This window comes from Eulemur rufifrons, chromosome 1 (genome assembly GCF_041146395.1).
Source record: "Eulemur rufifrons isolate Redbay chromosome 1, OSU_ERuf_1, whole genome shotgun sequence".
Classification (NCBI taxonomy): Eukaryota; Metazoa; Chordata; class Mammalia; order Primates; family Lemuridae; genus Eulemur; species Eulemur rufifrons.
Genome location: NC_090983.1, coordinates 4,378,330 through 4,396,806, shown reverse-complemented (window position 1 = coordinate 4,396,806; position 18,477 = coordinate 4,378,330). Strand labels below are relative to the sequence as shown.

The window sequence follows — 18,477 nt, the reverse complement described above, 5'->3', positions numbered from 1 at the left end:
GTTTGAGCCCTGACTGGCACATAGAAGGGCTGTTGTAGAAACAAGTGATGATCTTGGGGTCTCTAGACCAGCTCACCCCAAAACATTATGTAGCTTCTGAGTGCTGTGAAATCATACATAAAATTTGATTAGTCTAGCCTTTTTTTTCCAGGGTATCTATAGCTTTTATATGATATTCAATGGGATCTGGTATTTTTAAAATATGTATGAGAAATACTACCTTAAAAAGATTAGTGTAACCTCAGGCCAAGGCAGGGAGGAGCCAAGACTGGGGACCAGACTGTGGCCTCGGTGTCACACACATTGAGGGGGCCCCTCGGGCACTGGGGAGAAGACAGCATCTCGGGATCAGAACAAGGAAGAAGTTAAGGGAAAGGGAAGATAAAAAGGACTTTGGCCATGGCACGAAGGACATTACGGTAAAGCAGTGACGAGGGACCCAGGTTTCAGGGAGTCAGGAAGAAAACGAATGTGTGACCCCCCTGTCCAGATAGAAACCTCGTCTGGAGCCATCTAGAGGCTGTGAGCAGGCTCGGGAGCCAGACTCCAGCTTTGTGACTTGGATGAGTTACTTACCCTCCCTGTGTGCCTCGGTTTCCTTGTTTGTAAAATGCAGGTGATAGTAATAGCACATACTCCAGTGAATGGTTTAGAGGACTAAGTTAACTTGTGTGAAGAGCTTAGAACAGTACCTGACTGGTAGTGACTTCTATAGGAGGCTCTGCTATTAGCACCACAGTTTCCAGTTAAGGAAATAACCCTTTGAAGAATAATGGGGTTAAGGAAAGGGTGTGGGGAGGGGGGTGAATGAATGTGAGTGATCTCGGGACCCCCCCACCCCCCAGACAGAAAGGAAGCTCGTGGGGAGGGAGGACCCAGTGGAAGTAACTGGCCAGGATCCCTTAGAGGACAGGGTGGGGCCAGGCCAGGCTGGAGGGTTAGTGTGGCAGGAGAGAGGAGTGGGGGAGAGGACTGCTAGAGAGAGGTGGTCGTGGGGGACCTCCATGGGGGCACACGAGGAAGCGCACGGCCAAATCCCTGCTGTGGACAGCACCTCCTGTCCTGCCGCCAGGACAGTAGCCCCTCTGCCTGGGCACTTGCATCTGAGGACGGAGGTCACATGTATTTAAAGCCCAGTCCAGCCTGGTGGGAGGAAAGTCACTGAGACACCAGATTGCCACAGTTCCTGCAGCTCCTTAAAATGGCCGTCAGCACTTGTACCTTTTGTGAGCAAGCGTCCACCCACACGGAGTGCGCCCGGCGGACACAGTCTCAGGGTCTTGCCCCATCACCTGCTGCCCAGGGCATCCCACAGGAGCTCCGGGGCTCCCTGAGGTCCTCCGTGTGTCCTGGGCACACAGAATGAAGGGTGACCCTTCCCATGTGCAGAGGGCCAAGGAGCTCTGGTCTTGGGGTGGCCAAGGAGGTGCATCTGGGGCGTTCTTGAAACCACATGTCTCAGATACCTTAAGTTACGCGTTTTTACATTTCTCAGTATATGATAACATTTTCTAGAACTTCACAAAATAAAAATATTTTAAATTCAGTTTGATTCCAAGTGTCTTTATATTTGAAATCATGTCGCCCTTCTGCTCACAACCCTGCTGTGGTGCCCCCTTTCCTTTGGTGTTCGAGCCCCCTCCTGTCTCCAGCACCGTCTCCTGCCCCTGCCGCCCTCCCCCTCCCACCCCTGCCCCAGCCACCCTGGCCTTCACTCTGTTCTGGAACTCACCGGGCTGCTCCCTCCCTAGGGACCTCCCTGGTGACCTTCTCACTCTTTTGTCATTGTCCTGTCTCGGTTCAAATGTCCCCTTCTCAGCAAGACCTACCCTGACCACCCTATTTAAAATGGCCCCCCATCCCTGCTACCCCCTGCCCAACTGCCCAGCCCCCACGCTCCGGGTGCCTGTTCTCCTTCTGTTCTCCTTCTCACACCTGCCCGCGTGCTCGGGTCCTGGCCCGGCTGCAGCGTCCACGCCCTCCCCTGGGACTCTCTGTCTTTCCCTGTCAGTGATGGGTGCCAGGCATCTACATAGAAAAGCTGCCGGCCCACAGCAGGTGCTCAGAAAATACCCGTGGAATGAATGCGACATACTGCATAGAACTCTGTATTTTGAATTATAAAGATGCTGAATTGTGAGGTAAAGAATTTTCAGGGCTTTGGAGGCATCGACCACCCGTGTGTCATCATTTTTTCAGTGTACTTTTCTATTCTGGTTGAATTGCAAGTTCATTCCTGGTCATTTAGTACCACTTCAGCCTTCTCTTTGATAAAAATAAAAGTAGACATAATAAATTGAGAGTTTCACTTGTAGTGAATAATCACATTTTTGTATACTGGATTTGAAACTTTTATCAGTATCTTCAATGAATCAAAAATTGGTGGGTCTATGACTTCTAAACCCGGTTGCTGGACATGAGTGAGAGAAAGTGGTTCCGCGCTGTCACCGGTAATGAAGTGAAATGCAGTTACGCTCGAGCACATGCGATGTTGCGAGGAGAACAAGGGAATCGGGAGTGCGGTACCTGGGCACACACAGAATCAACCCCATTTAAGATGACACTTCCCTCTTTATCCTTAAGTGTCTTTATTTTATTTCTAATATGTTAAGGTAATTACGGGAAGAGAAAAATAAACAACTAACAAGCATAAACTCACCGCTTTCTTTCTCCAGACTCCAGTCACGCAAATAGAGAAGTTTAAATTCTCCGAGGCGAAAGGTGATGTAGAAAGTAAGTGCTGGCGTGACTGTCAGGTGGCATTAGAGCAAGGGGCGCGTGGTCTCCAGTGCAGCCATCTCACGACGGGATGTCACCTGCAGGCCCGTGTCATACTGGAGGAATGTTGCTTTGGTGTTTTTGCAAAATCTGCTTTTCGAAATGCTCACTGTTTGCATTCTTTTGCCTTTTCCGGTCCGATGCAGACACAGGGCTGGGCGACTCCGTCTGCTCCAGCCCGAGTATCTCCAGCACCACCAGCCCCAAGCTCGACCCGCCCCCCTCCCCTCACGCCAACAGAAAGAAGCACCGAAGGAAGAAAAGTACGAGCAATTTCAAGGCCGACGGTCTCTCCGGCACCGCTGAAGGTAAGGTTTCCCGGGGCGCCCAGGGCGAGAGTCGACACTTCCGAACGTGGGTTTTTATTTTTCAAATTTGTGAAACCAGACCCCACTAGAGCCATGAATGCACAGTGCTGCAGGTCACCTCATGTGTCTTCTGTCCGCACGGTGGCACTAGGGGCCTTTGGGGCCCTCTCATCACTGGCTGATTCTCACATTACGCAACCAAATCTCTCATCTTACCTCTGGCAATTGCTGCTGGTGATGGTGATGCTGGTTTCCCGTCATGGGCCTGATCGGATCCTGCCGTTGTGCCCGAGCTCGGCAAGCTGGGCTGACGGTGTCCACGCCAGCGAGGTGGGCCCTGTCCTATCACTGTGGTAAAGACCATCCCTGCTCCTAATCTGGGAGTCATCTCTGGTGTTGGCTAGTCTTAGCTCTGATAAGGTAGCTGCCTCCATTCTGGCTTTTAGCAGCGTGTTATGCAGAACGCCTCTTCCGTTAATACCCATCACCTGTTTTTGTCCCGTGTGCTCTGTTAATATTCCGGCTGTCACAGTTTGTCTTTGTTCCCTTTGGACGTGGTGAGTCCTTTCTTAGTTTTTATTCCCAGTGATGGCTGGACGTGATCTTTCTGAAGTGGCTCCTTCAAATGACGTCACTGTTTTTATGCCACAGTTACACGTAGCGATCCTCAAGTGCACTTGCACAAACGCACCACGTTAAACGAACTGCATGAATTTTATCTCTCAGGTTAAAGAAATACTTCAAAGGAAAATTAAAATTTCAAGACATTGTTGTCATAACACGTATTATTACTTGTGAGACCAATAATAGTAAGAGCGTAGCCTTGGAGAGGATTCCACGTACTCAGGAACTACCTTTAATACTCATGTCCTCCTTCTCTCTCTCTTTCTGCTGCGCTTTTTCTGAATACTGTGCTTGTCTGAGTGTTCAGAACTTAAGCTGCAGGTTGTAAGACGGCCGCGTTAGAGAAAGCGGCCTGTTCCCTCCTGATGTCCAGGGATGCATTCCTAAACCCCCAGTGCGTGTGCTCGCCAGAAGGAGCAGCGGAGCGCGTGGCGTGTTACGTGTGGCGTGTGAGTGTCTTCCGTACACCAGTGCGCCGTGGCCGTGTGGTGTTCATCACGAGGTGACCGAGGCTCAGAGCCCCATGTAGCTCACCAGGAAAGCCCTTCCCCCCCACACTTCTTCCCACTTCGCATCCCGTAAGCTTCCTGCTAAGAGGTTTAGCCAGTAAAAACCGATTTTCTCACGTTGTGATAAATGAGGATGATTCTGTTATATCAGCAATAGCGGAAAAATAATGATCCTGGGTCAGGGCACCCACCTAGATGCCACTGGCCTTCCCACTGAAAGAGGATTTGGCCACAAATGCTGAGCGTTGACGAGACGCCTGCAAAGCCGCACCCCACCCTGACCAGAGGCCTGGGGCAGAGCCGGGCAGGGGCGTGGCCTGTCTGCAGGGTGGGCAGTGCGTGTCCTGCACACGGCACACGGCACACGCCGGGGTGGGGTGGGGTTCCCTCTAGGGAAAGGCCACGTTTTCACAGATAAGTGTCTTTTGTAGATGTCGTGTTTCTAGCTGATGTCTATGACTTTTTTTTAAAAAACACAACCTGGTGGAAACTGATTACCACGTCCACCTCTGACGCCTGTATGCATTTGAGTCGTCTTGCCCACCTACGGACTGCCTGCCGTGTGAGGCGCGTGGAGGAGGCACAGCCTGCCTGTAATTTGGTAGCATTTGCATGTTTAGTTGGACAGCTGGTCACATGCTGTCACATTCGGCCAACGGTGAGTTTGAAGGAACTTTGAGAGGTGACCACAAGTGTTTTGGACTCCTAAGGTGTTTGGAGTCTGCTTCCTGGACGAACGGACTGTGTGTGGGCGCCGGGCGCCAGCGTGTCACCAGGCTGCCACAGACAGGATCTGTCTGAGCGACAGCCGTGGGCCCTCACTCCAGGGCTGGTAGTCTTCCTGCTGAGGTGCTGACGCCAGCAGACAGCACACTCCGGGCACCGTGCTGGCTCCCGAATTAGAAATCACAGCAGCGTCTCACATGGACAAGTACGTGGCTGGTGTGTTCAGAAGTTCAAGGCAAAGGTCAGAAGGGAACTGCCTCACTCTCTAGTTACGAGTCTCATCTCTGTAACATGGTGGCCATGACATCCTGGGGATAGAAAATAAGCAATAAGTTCTTTATAAAAAGAAAATGTGTCATTTTTCCCTCAGAAAAGTTACATATCGGACTATAAATGAGTCATTTTTGTGAGACACTCTGTATTTCGTTATGTCAAAGGCATAATTTTTCCCCACATTTTAACGCTTCTAAAATTAGAATGTACCCTACGATTCATGTCATTTCAGATTCAGTGATATACAATATTTTTAATAGTCTTATTAACTATTAATTCCTTAAAAGTACATTATATAAACCAGCGGTCCCCAACCTTCTTGGCACCAGAGACTGATTTCACAGAAGACAGTTTTTCCAAGGATTTGGGGGTGGGGCGAGGAAAGAGCTCAGGCGGTGGCGCTAGTGATGGGGAGCGGCTGTCAATACAGACGAAGCTTTGCTCACTTGCCCACCACTCACCTGCTGTGACCCCCCCCGAAGTTTCACGGAAGCCAGTTTTCCCACAGGGTGGGGAGGAGGTCTGCGTCAGGGTTTGGGGACCCCAAACATCCAGATTAAACATTCTGTTCTTAAAATTAAAGCCAAGTGTTTATATTTTATTTTTTAAGGATACTGCTTAGTGATAAGAAAATATTTCTGCTTCTCTCTCCTGCGAGGTTCTCTGGCCACTATCAGTGTGTTCTCTGGGGTTTGACCGAGTGCTGGAAAGTCGCGGCTGCAGATACTAATATAAAAAGTTCTGTAGATGTCTGTAAACTAGTTGAATTTTATAGCTTTGACAGATACCCTATTGGAAGAAATGACCAGATTCAGATCTCTTTAGGGTGTAAGAAAGTAAGATGCCATTGAAGGTCAGCTAATCCAGTCTGTGTCCCGGGGACTCCGTGGTGCCCTCAGGCTGGGTCGCAGAGGACAGGCTCCCCCAGGACTGTCTGCAGAGGTGCAGGGAGGGCCACGGGTCAGGTGTGGAGCCCAGTGGTGTGACAGGGCAAAGAGACAGGTGCTGTCTGGGGAAGGCCTCCCCTGGGGGCTGTGGCCTTCAACAGAGGCACACATCCAGCCGTGGTGACCTGGAGGGTGGGGGCCCCAGGGAAGCACCCCGACCTCACTCTCCCCACTCTGGTCTTCTGCTGCCCCTCCACCCGCCACCGGCCCCGGCCACCTCCAACCAGAAGCCAAAGGGCCCCAGAGCCCCGGATGCGGCTGCCCAGTCTGTTCCCAGGGCGGCGACGGAATCAGCAGCAGCCGTGAGACGCTCTGCCTTTCGTGGTGCAAAGCCTGGGGGGCGTCTGTGCCACCGACTCTCTGCTCGCGTTTCACAAGCACAGGCCAGAAGGCTCTTGAGGGTGGGGGTGTGCTGCCCACTGCCGTCCCCCGAGGCCCCACCCGAGCCTGCCACGGCAGCCCTCCGAGCTTCCTGAGTGGACGTCGGTGTCCCCTAGCTGCACAGGACGAGGAGCCTGCCCTGCGTCTTCCTGGACTCCCAGCCGAGCGCAGAGGCTCTGATGCCAGCTGCTTCCTGGGCACACTCGTCCGGGAAGGAAAGGCGAAAAGGACGTGTCAGTGCCGGTGCTGCTCAGACCCGGGGGCGCTCCGTCCACACACCCGGAGGCCGAGTGCGGCTCGTGGAGGTCGAGTTGTCCCTTCCGTGGAGTCTCCCGCTGCGTGGCTCCTGTCGCGCCCCGTCCTTGTGGCTCTACATGCGGAAGAACAGTAGCTAAACTCTGTGCTGGACGGCAGAGGATGCTGGAAAGTAGCTTGAAGAGATCATTTTCTTATGTTTCAATTTAAAATGAATTGGATGAATCTAGTCGATTACAGAAGCAGAGACTATGACGGAAGAAATTCTTGTCTTTGGAAATATCTTGGGTTCCAGCGTGGTGGCCCGATTGACGCACGTGTCTGATCATGGACGGAGATGTTAGAGGATCCAGCCAATCACGGCTCACTCTCATGTAACAAGGTCGGGCGCTGTGCTTGGTGACGACTGTGGACCAGTGGGCGGGTTTCAGATGTGACCAGGAAGGGTGGTGCTGGGGCCGGAAGCCCACGCCACGGAGGGAACCAGAGGTAACAGGGGGGAGGGGAGTGTGGTGAGGGTCCGAGGCACGGCGGTGCTGCTGGTGACCCGGCAGTAGAACATCCACCGAGTGACGTGTGGGCCTCACTTATCCTGGCTGGCACAGGTGGTTTCAGAGGAACAGATGGGTGGATGCTTCAAGGAGATGGATTTTGTTCAGGTTGTAAACGGAAAACTCCGAGAGCCAGAGCTGCCCCGAGAGGGAGTGACCCTGGCCCCGCCGGGATGCGGCCCTGGTAGGGCCTTTGTAGAGGAATTCGGGTAACAGCACCATGGCCCTGGATTCCTGGCGGAGCCAGGTTTAATTACACATGCCAGGGACAGCTCTTGGGCAGTGAGGATTTTCCAGATCTTTAATGACTTGTCACCTTTTGGCATTGTCTTTGAATTGCAATGCTTTCTGGGAATCTTCTTATCCGGGGTCCAGCATTGAGGTCGTCGTCGCTAAAATGAAGCAGCAGTCCCTGCAGCCCCATTCCGGGGCCCCGAATCTGGTGGTTCTCGTTAGTTTTCTAACATTCATGCAAGTTTGCATCAAGTGCTAATTTCCCTGTTTCCCCAGTGAAAAGGCTGAAGTAGGGAGAGGTTAAGTGGCTTTCTTGTCCAGGGTCATGTTGCTGGTAGGTGACAGAACTGTCTCTTAATTCTCTACCGCAAACTCTTTCCACCAGGCAAAAAGCAAGTCTTTGAGGTATGTGGAGCGGCTTTTGAATCTAGGAGTGGGGCAGACTGAATAGCTTCCTTGATATTTCTGAGATTCCATGTAAAGACACTGACTTTTATATGGCTCATAACATCTCGAAGTTGTGTAGCAAAGATCTTTCTTTTAAAATGCAGGGCCAGTCCAGATTTACCCAATCTTATTCTGTAAGAAGGTATGCAGAAATCCTGGTGTTTTTTTTTTTTTTCCCCACCTGGGTTCATGGTGCTTTGTTCTAAAGGTCTCTGAGGGGAATTTATTTTATCTCTCTCATCTTGTTCCTTTGCTTGTTCGTTCTGGGTCTTTACCAGACCATTGTGTGGTTGGTCCTGGACAGATATTGGGGGATTATCTTGTGGGTGGTAAGTCACAGCGGCCTGCTCTCTGTTACGGCAGAAAATGAATTGCTCGTTGTAGCTGCCCCAGATGGCAACAAGCAATGAAGTGTTGACAAATTTCCTTAACTCCAGAGTTGTAAAGGTCACCCAGGACTTAGGTTTCCTTCACTCTTTCAAAGGAGAACCCGAAATTGTGGATCATTTTTATTCTTTCATCAAATATTAAGCAGCCACCACAGGGAAAGCGCGATGTATTTCGCCTCGTGGGAGGAACTGGGAAATAGAACTCAGTTCCCGTCTCTCCCCGAGACGTTGGAGCCTTAATGTGGAGAAGAGATGTACCTGAGAAACTACACCGCGGATGCCAGGTAGAATAGGTAGGACAAGTGTAAGTGTTCAGAAGAAGGACAAAAACACGTTGAATTTTAAACGTTAGGAAAAGGTAACCTGTGGTAGAGTTTAATTTTATATTCTGCAGATTTAGGACATAATGATTATCTTATTTAATAAAACTCTGCAGAAGGCATCACTTTTTCATTAAATGTGGTCTATTTACAACTTAAAGCACCAGTGGTGGTGAATTAATTAGTTGCAAAATGGAGTTTTGTTTTCACTTAGATACTAAGAAACAGATGTTGCTATTCTTGATCAGTTACCTTTTACCTTAGGACATTTTTTTATTAATTAGTTGATGTTTTAGAAGACACTTTGGAGAGAAAATAAAGAATCGTGCATGCGTAATGTACAGGTTTTATTTTTCCTGTATAGTCATTATTACAAAAAAGCAGTACCGAAGTAGGTGCACGCAAGCTCTCGGTTAATCTGGAACCATTCGGTTGTGTTGACTGTCACACAGTGTAAGCCGTCTTTGGGTAATTTGGGGATTATGCATGCCATGCTTGGGAGGCCAGCGTGTTTGCTTTTTTATTTGGACTATAACCAGGCCATAAGTGTCGTATTACCATGAAGTTCTCATCTCTCCTCACTCCTTGGGCACAGTCAGTATGTATGCGTGTGAGGGTGCACACGTGCGTGTGTGTTAGAAGTCATGGCCCAGAAACTGACATTTTCAGGGTTTATTTCCTGTCTGCAGGGGCCTTTCTCATGTAATTCTGCATTACCTGGAGGTGGCTGGAGGGGAGGGGGAAGGAAGATTTATGAGAGTTGATTGTGCTCTTGTCCCTGTCACTCACCACTCCTGGATTTCCTCCTTCCATCTGTGGATGTGCCACCAGCGCCCCAAATGTCCACTCCTTGTTTTAATTTTGGCCGCTACCCTGAACAAGAAGTCTCCGCAAACAGCTCCATAGAAACTCCATAATCAACAGGAATTTTTGATACAATGAGGGCTTCTTAATTAAGCTTCCTTACCATTGAACAGTTGGTTAGTACATCAGAATAGTTGCCTTGAGCAGTTAATTATAGTGAATGTGCAGAACCAAGTATCAGAACATCTTCCTGAAAGATATACCTAAAATGCAGTAATTTTGACTCTGCTGGGGGGTGTCACAGAAACTGTCTGGGTTTTGTCATCCTTGAGCTGTCAGTGACAGGAGACCCCACGGACCCTGCCGGACTCACCCCCCACAAACCAGATCGCTTTCCCAAAGAGACTGAGTTCTCAGGTTGTAACTCCAGCTTCCAAGAGAACGAACTTGCTGAAATTGAGTAGATCTGGGTTTACTCTAGACATTGACATTGTAGATTAGGCACAGTTGACTCAAAAGCCATCCTGCAGTGTACAGTCCGGCCGCCACAAACACACACAAGCTGCCAGCGCTCTCAGATCCTTTGTGGAAGTCGGCAGGTCGGAAATAAACAAAGATGAGTCGAAGGCAGCAGGGGCAGCCAGAACAGAGGATTCCCATCATGATGAACCGACGGACAAGAGGAGGATTTTGGTAGTTGTTTTTTTTTTTTAAGTACACGCAAACTAAAGGGGTTGGACTCTGGTCCATGAAAGTGCATTAAGCACCCACTGCATGCCAGGAGTTGTGCCTGGTTCTGCATGTCAGAGCGACGGGATGGCCTGGCCTTCAGGCTGCCCACGGTCCCGTAGAGAAGGCAGGTGGGTAACAGGCTGGTGCGGGGAGCACTGGCTGCCTGAGAGCCTCTCAGGGAGGCTCCAAAGAGGGGACAGAAAGCTCACACCTCATTCTATCAAGACAAAGCATCTGCTGTTCCAGGAAAAAATTCAAAAAGGGAGTATGAGCTAAATCTGATTACGAGGTGGCTTAGAGCTCTGGCTGGGGTCCCAAGGCACATTCTGGTGCAACGGGACAAGCGTTCAAGCTCCCTGGTCTCCTGCCCTGCAGAAGCGTGGACTCGCCTTTGAAAGATGCAGGCCACCTGCAGGGCTCTTTCTACAGTACAGATGTGTGATGGACCTGGACGCTTTCTTTGCTGAGAGCTGTGCTTTTCCTGCCAGCGCGGCTTGGTCCGCAGGAGGTGCCCACAGGCTCTGGCGTCCATCCACAGAGAATGTGGGACAGCACGTTTTCCTCTGCCCTGGGATCGGAATTCGGCCTTGCGTGGGGACCCTGAGTCGGCTGACTTTCAGGAGAGTCTAGGATCTGTTTTGAACTCATTTTCTTGATGGCCTAAAAACGTTTGAGCTGTCAGGGTCTCTGAGTATCACGTAAGCGGTGAAATTGTGACGACTCAGACCAGGGTGCAAAGCTGTTAGAGACAGAACTGGCTCCGGTGGCCAGTGCTGCTCAGCTCGTGTCTTCCTTGCTGTTCTGATCCTCATCCGCTTTGTATACTCTCCCCTGCCGCGTGTCTTTCATCACAGGAAGTACAGGGGTGCAAACTGAAACATAGCATTGAGGAGAAAGGTGCGATGCCGTGTCCGAATCTCACGCATGAGGGTGTTTTGTCTAGACCTTGGCAGCCCTCGGATGTTGGTGTGCCCCATTGGACACGTGTGGCTGGGGGCTCCAGGAAGCCTGGGAGGTTTATCTTTTCACGTGCTCTGACCGAGCACGCTTCCTCTTTCCTCCCCGCTCTGGCAATGATGAAACCGGGCAGTGTTTTATCACACATGCGGCGGAGACTTCATGCCTCTTCCTAAAGATATAAAACTAAAGGACATGTTGACAAAAACAAAATTTGGTCTATGTGAAAGCAACTTGGCAAATAGAAAGGATAAAATAAAATTGCACACACCTTTCCTCTTGGCTTAGGATGCTACATCCAAATCCCACAGCCTGGGTGGCTCGAGCAGCAGAAACGCATTGCTCATGGCTCTGTAGGCAAGGAAGTCCAAGATCACGGTGCCGGCCACGTCCGCTCCTGGTGAGGAGTCTCTTCCTGGCTTGCAGGTGGCCTTTTCCTGCCGTGTCCTCACACGGCCTTTCTAAGGTGTGTGCACGCAGAGAACGAGAGGGATGATTAGAAGGCCCCACCATCGTGACCTCATCTAACCCTAATTACCTCCCAAGGGCCCAGTCTCCAAATACCATCACACTGGGGGTTAGGGCTTCAACACGTGAATTTGTTGGAGGGGGAGACAAGGTCATAAGACCGTGGGACTTTCTGTTCCTGTCCGTGGGAGTTAACGTGCCTGTGGCCGCCACCCATCCACACTGTGCCATCTAAGGAGAATATTTCATGCGCTCTCCCTGGTCAGAAACTACTGCACAGATCGAGACTGTTCTCTTCCCTCCCCGGGTCTTTTTTTTTTTTTTTTGAGACAGAGTCTCACTCTGTTGCCCAGGCTAGAGTGAGTGCCGTGGCGTCAGCCTAGCTCACAGCAACCTCAAACTCCTGAGCTCAAGCGATCCTCCTGTCTCAGCCTCCCGAGTAGCTGGGACTACAGGCATGCACCACCATGCCCGGCTAATTTTTTCTATATATATTTTTAGCTGTCCATATAATTTCTTTCTATTTTTAGTAGAGGTGGGGTCTCGCTCTTGCTCAGGCTGGTCTCGAACTCCTGAGCTCAAACGATCCGCCCACCTCGGCCTCCCAGAGTGCTAGGATTGCAGGCGTGAGCCATCGCGCCCGGCCCCTCCCCAGGTCTTGGATCCATTGTTAGGCTATGTCATCAAGCACAAGGAAGGAAACCGGGATTGGCTCACCGTTCTTAAACGCGTGTTATCTTATTGCATCCTTCAGGCAACCCTGTAGTGTTGGCGAGTGAGAGGTGGTGTTTCTGTACTCACAGATGAGGGAAAAGGTTGAGTGAAGTTGAGTCATTTGCCTAAGCCCAGCAGGCGAGTGGTGAGCTCAGCATCCCCACCAGGCCTCTGGTACTTGGAAGTCTGTGTTTCGCTTTGTGCCCGCGCCGTCCACCTAGACAGGCTTCGGGGCCTGGGGCTTGGAGAGGAGCCATCTGCAGACCGGTGGCTCTCAGTCCTGCAGCTCCCGGAGCTGCTCCTCCCTCCGCACCCCTGTGTTTCTGCAGCGCAGCAGGGCCGCGCCCACGGCTCCCACCACTGCCCTTGAGAACTGGCCAGCAGGCGTTCCTTCACTGGTGGGGTCTTGGCCCCCTTCTCAGGAGCGCTGTTGTGGTGTTGTGATGGGCTTCCTTGCAGACAAATGTCTTTTTCTCTTGCGAGTGCATGCACACTCGATCATTCAAATAAAAGATGCAACTCTCTGCTTCAGCCGCTTTGCAGACAGTTAGAACATACAGAATTGGACAACAGACTGCGTTACAAAGGAACATCTTTCCTGAAATTTTTTGGGACTTGTGGACATTTAATTCAGACACAGTAAACCCAGTTTTTGCATTCATTCTAAGGCTGATATGCTTTCTCTTTTTTTTCTTTTCTTTTTTTTTTTTTTTTGGATGAGGGGAGTGAGGTTTTTTTTTTAGAGATGGGGATCTTGGTACGTTGCCCATGCTGGACTTGAACTCACAACCCTCCCGCCTCGGTCTCTGTAGTAGCTGGGATTACAAGCGCACTCACGCCACCGCGCCCAGCTAGAGTGAGCATTTTTGAGGGCAGTTTGAAGTTGGAAGGAGGAGGGTAGTGATTGATCAAGCCGCCATCGTTTATTTGAATCCTGCATTGCTGATTTAAGTATTCATCAAACATGCGACCCTCCGGGCAGCCAGGGCCGTTTGTGGTTCCCGGCTCGCTCTGGTTTTATTGAGATGTGTTATTAGTGCTCTGGAGAAGGCGTAAACGCTGTGTGTTTGTTTAGTAATCTTTGCTCGTTGCCCCCTGCCTTCCCAGTCCCTTGCTCATCTCAGACAGACGGGAGGCGCCAGGTGTGCAGCCTGGGGTGCGCGCTCCGCAGGCATCGCTGGGCACGCGCACCAACTTCACAAGGGCCTCTTGTGCACGTGGGACGTGGAGAAAATTGGCCATTTGTCTGTGGGGTAATGGGCTTTGCTGCAATATGAAAATCTATCAAATGGTTAAATTCAATGACATTATATCAGAGTTCATGAAAAGTGCCTACTGCACACAGTTTAATTCTATTTAATTTTTTTAAGGGGAAAAAAAGCAAAGGGAAAATGTTTTAGTTTTCTCTTAAGCTGATTTCTCTCTGCTTTTTCTTAAAAGTGCCTTTCTAGTTGCCACACAGTGATGTGATCATTATCTGCCACCTCGTCGCCTTGCTGCCTCTACATGCAGTAAAATACAAAAAAAAAAAAGAGAGAGAGAGAGAAACCAGGGGAGCTTGTGAAGTATGACTCCCCATCCCAAGACTCATTGCCTCGATTCGTACCGCTTGACAGTAATGATCTTATTACAGCACTGTGGACCTTGAAGAGATTTCATGAGGAGAGTGAAAGGACGAACCTCCGTGTAATCAAGTGGCGCTGAATATTCCACGCGTTTTTGATCACACACTGATTGGGCACAGTTTTAGCCCATCTTCTAGTCAATTATGCATGGCCCCTGCGCTCCTCCGATAGTCAGAAACAGTGATGGCTGTTGTCTGGGTTTTGGCAGGCGGCCAGGGGTTTGAAGTGCCTCGCACACCGTCCTCCCGGGATAAGTGCTTTTTAGTTGGAATTGATTACCTTGCTTTGGGTTGTGCTTAATGGCAAAACTGCATTTGGAGAGGGCTTCAGGTGAAAAATGGACATAGCAGCCATCGAGAGCATCCGGACTCCTAAGTCAATTTTTAAGGTTTCTCTTGTTTCCATCTAATTTCTACTTAATGATATAACGTTTGATAATATTTAAGATATTTGACCGCATTGGCCGCCGAGCATACATGTTGAGCGTCGTAGACAGGTTCAATTATGTGGCCGCCGTGTTCAGATTCCCAGATTATCCAGGGGACGCTCGAGCTTTGAAGAGATCTGCCGGTTAGTTTCCGTCTTGGCAAAAAAGCTTTAATTATCTAAAGGTATTTTCATCTGCAGGAAAATAGTGAATTCTTCCGACCTTAAGTGGTGTGGAGCACGTGTCAGCGTTGCTGGGGTTGGGCTCAGGCTGCTGCCACGCACCCACAGGGACTGTCACCTCAGAGCTCGTCCCCTTGTCTACTGCCTACTCTGGGTCTCGAAGTTCCGACACTGGAAAGGACGGGCTCTGTCCTCCCAGAGTGGTGTGTGTGCATGATACTGCCCGTTATAAGGATAACAACATGTATCAGAGAAAACTGTTGTAAACCAGGATTTTTACTTCCTCTTATTATGCTCCGATTCTTTTCTTACATACTGTCTCAGAATCATTAGATAGGAAAATTTCAAAGTTCTTTCTTTTTTGCCATCGTGTGCAAGGCCAAGGAATTGGACACTCCAGAGTAAGTGATGGCTGTGAGATGTTTCTGAGAATCTGTCTCGGTGGCGTCCAGCCGCCGAGCGGACATGAGGGACTGCAGCCCTGGCATCTCTCCAGCGGCTGTTTCAGTAACCTAACTTGACTCTTCCTAATTAAATAAATAGGTAGATTTGATCTTTTGCTTGGTTTTCCTGTTGGGTCTTTCTTGCTTTCTGCAGGTAGGAGTAATTCTCCCCTTCGGTTGGCTCTACAGAAACCCTGATCAGCTGTAGGCTCGGTTGCCAAACAGCCTTGAGAGAACCAACCGAAATTTCTAGCGTAGTGTTCCATAAACACACAGCGTTACTGTTTTCTCAATTTCATGAAAATAAGATATTTTTTATCATATTTTAGGTTTAGCAGTGCCTCTTTCAAAGAGGAAATCAATCTCAGACCATCTATTAGCAATGATATTGCCACCAGGTGTTGACCCTTGCTACGTGTCAGGCTCTGTGATTAAACACTTTGCGTAACCCTTGCAAGAACCTGTGAGGCGGGTGCCTTATCCTCATTTTTATAACAGAGGAAACTGAGGGCCATCCAGTTTAACTAACTAGCTCAAGGCCACAGACATAGGAAGCAGCAGATCCGGCCTCCGTCCAAGCGAGGGGCACCGTGACATGTCCCCGAGGTGACCTTCCCTCCCTTGGAATGTTGTGTTTGTCTTTTCATTGATCTTGGCTCCAAATATTGGCTTATCTAGGACTTTTCCTGTGGACTAAGTTTATATAAAGGATTTTATAATAGGTTATCCAAAGGATAGTTCTTAATTTTAATAAGTTAATATTTAAACCGTAAAAACTTTTGACATTTTACCCATGGCTGTGCTTCAGCAGATTGACAACATGTATTTTTAAAACACTTGGAACACATCAAACCCACAATTAACAAATGATCAACGTTTGCAAGGCTGTAACTGTAGAAAGCTGGCACATATAATGATGATGTGTTTACAGTCTGGTAATTTTACCTGAACAACTGAATCCATTTCTCACATTTAAAGAGAATCAAAGCATCAGTAAACTTGAAGGAACAGTCTCGTCAGCGAATGCAGAATAACTCACAGTTAACATATAATTATCCTGAACAGGCCAAGTAATTAAACAATTTAAGATCTGTAAGTTTATTGACCTCCCCCCAACCTGACTTGGTCCCTGACAGGAGGGAACATCAGCTGGGAAGACCACAGCTAGGATGGGAGGAGGAGGGACAAATCTTGGTCACATGCTTGGATTAGTGGGAGCCCCCACTGTGGTGTGGTGGTTTGAAGCAGTTTTCTTGGACAGCCTTCAAATGGTGACCATCACCTGTACTGTCATTGGCTCCAGGGGACTGCGGGAGATAGGTGCTCTCAACCTCCCTCACCCTCCTCTGCTGTCCCAGGCGTAGGGAAGGGACAGAGTGGGTTTGGGCCCCACTTCTCTTTGGACAGCACAGAAACACCCCGCCCAGTCTGCTGGTGGAGGGGTGGGGACAAAGCCAGCCCTTGGCGTCATCTCTTCCAGACGGGCACTGTCTTACCCTGAGTGGTTCCAGAATGACATTGATGAGTAATTGATTTTCTTTCATTCCGGACATCTGAAGATTAAAATAAGGCCAGGCGCAGTGGCTCACACCTGTAATCCCAGCACTTGGGGAGGCAAAAGGATTGCTTGAGGCCAGGAGCTCGAGACCAGCCTGGGAAATAGTGAGACTCTCTCTCTACCAAAAAATAGAAAAACTAGCCAGTCATGGTGGTGTGCGCCTGTATTCCCAGCTGCCCAGGAGGCTGAGGCAGGAGGATCACTTGAGCCTGGGAATTGGCGGTTACAGTGAGCTTGGGCAACAGAGCAAGACCCTGTATCCAAAAAAAAAAAAAAAGTTTAATAAAAAATTAAAATGTTAGTGTCAAAAATGACTTCTTACCTTCTATTTACAATTGCCAGCTAATCAGCTGAGTTTGCCTGGGAGAGCTATTTTTTCAAAGTTCTTTTACTTAAAGAGTTCTAAGACAGGATTTGAAACCCATTAATTTATAGGCCAGATGTAATTGTTGCTTTAATTTTTGTCCCAACCCCCAAAAAGTGTTTCAAAATACCCCTCCACACTGTCAAGACCAGTGAGTACGTTGTGTGACCTTGACGGAACATTCCGTGAGCCATCCAGGTCTGGGTGAAGGTGCTCACTGCGGCAGGACCATTCGCTCAGAGTCCAGTCTCCCGGGATGCCGAGGCTGGGGGTGACCCCAGGGAGGGCCAGGACGGGACCGCAGGGCAGGGCTGCAGCAGGAGCTCAGATGCTGGTGTTGCAGGGGCACCAGGGCCGCTGCAGGGTGTGAGGCTGGGCCGGGCCCACCTGGGCAGTGCTCTGGGTGCGAGGCGGGGGCCCACCTGGCCTTCTGCTCCGGCTCAGCCCCTGCTTCGCGGCAGTGCCTCCCTCCAGCGCTGGTCCTCCCTCCACTCCCCCGGACCTGGCCCCTTTCCTCAGCCTTTCTCTTTGGATCTCCTTTTTTCTCTAAGACTTTCTCTTATTTTCTCTTCCCATCCATACCTTAATCTTCTTTTTCTCCCTTTCTTATTCTCTTTCCTTATTTTTATTTTTTTATTTTTTTATTGTGGCAAAATACAGTCATGCACCACATAAGGATCTTTCAAAGGTGGACCACACATACGATGGTGGTCCCATATATGATGGTGCTTTCACTGTACCTTAGGTAAGTTTAGATGCACAAATACTGAACCACTGTGTCACTGCTGTCTGCGGTATTCAGTACGGGGACGTGCTGTACAGGTGTGTAGCTGTAGTGTAGGAGCATAGACTATACCATCTCATTTGTGCGAGTACCTTCTATGATGTTCACACCACAATGAAATCGCCTGAGGATGCATTTCTCAGAACTATCTCTGTCATTAAGTGACTTGTGACTGCATATAACATAACATTTGCCATTTTAGTCATGTTTTAGGGTGCAATTCAGTGGCATTAATTATATTCACAGTGTTGTATAACCATCACCACTATTTGCTTCCAAAACATTCTCATCCCTCCAAACAGAAATTAACTTCCCAATCTCCTCTTCTCCCAGCCACTGCAACCTCTGATCTACTTTCTGTCTGTGAACTTGCCAGTCTGGACATTTCCTATAAATAGAATCACACCGTATTTGTCCTTTTGTGCCTGGCTTCTTTTATTAGCACAGTGTTTTGTGTTATAGAATGTCTCAGGACGCCCTTCCTCTTTATGGCTGAATAGTATTCCATTGTGTAGATTTAACACATTTTGTATATATATCTTTTGGTGGACACTGGGACTATTTCCACCTTTGGGCTGTTGCGAATGATGCTACAGTGAACATTGGCACACACATCTCTTTTTGAGTCCTTGTTTTCAATTTTTTTAGAGTATAGACCTAGGAGTGGAATTGCGGGT

The 18,477-nt window shown here is 49.3% G+C and overlaps 1 protein-coding gene across 3 annotated transcripts in view; it reads left to right on the top strand.

The window, feature by feature from the left end:
- AGAP1 (ArfGAP with GTPase domain, ankyrin repeat and PH domain 1) overlaps positions 1-18,477 on the top strand; it is a 520,729-nt gene that overhangs the window by 400,644 nt on the left and 101,608 nt on the right. For 2 of the 3 annotated variants that reach the window (XM_069466874.1, XM_069466774.1), the window contains one exon: positions 2,925-3,086. The exons of the other annotated variant lie outside the window; for it this stretch is intronic. In XM_069466874.1, coding sequence (XP_069322975.1) covers positions 2,925-3,086 — 162 coding nt within the window. The remainder of the gene's footprint in view (positions 1-2,924; positions 3,087-18,477) is intronic. 3 annotated transcript variants of the gene reach the window in all.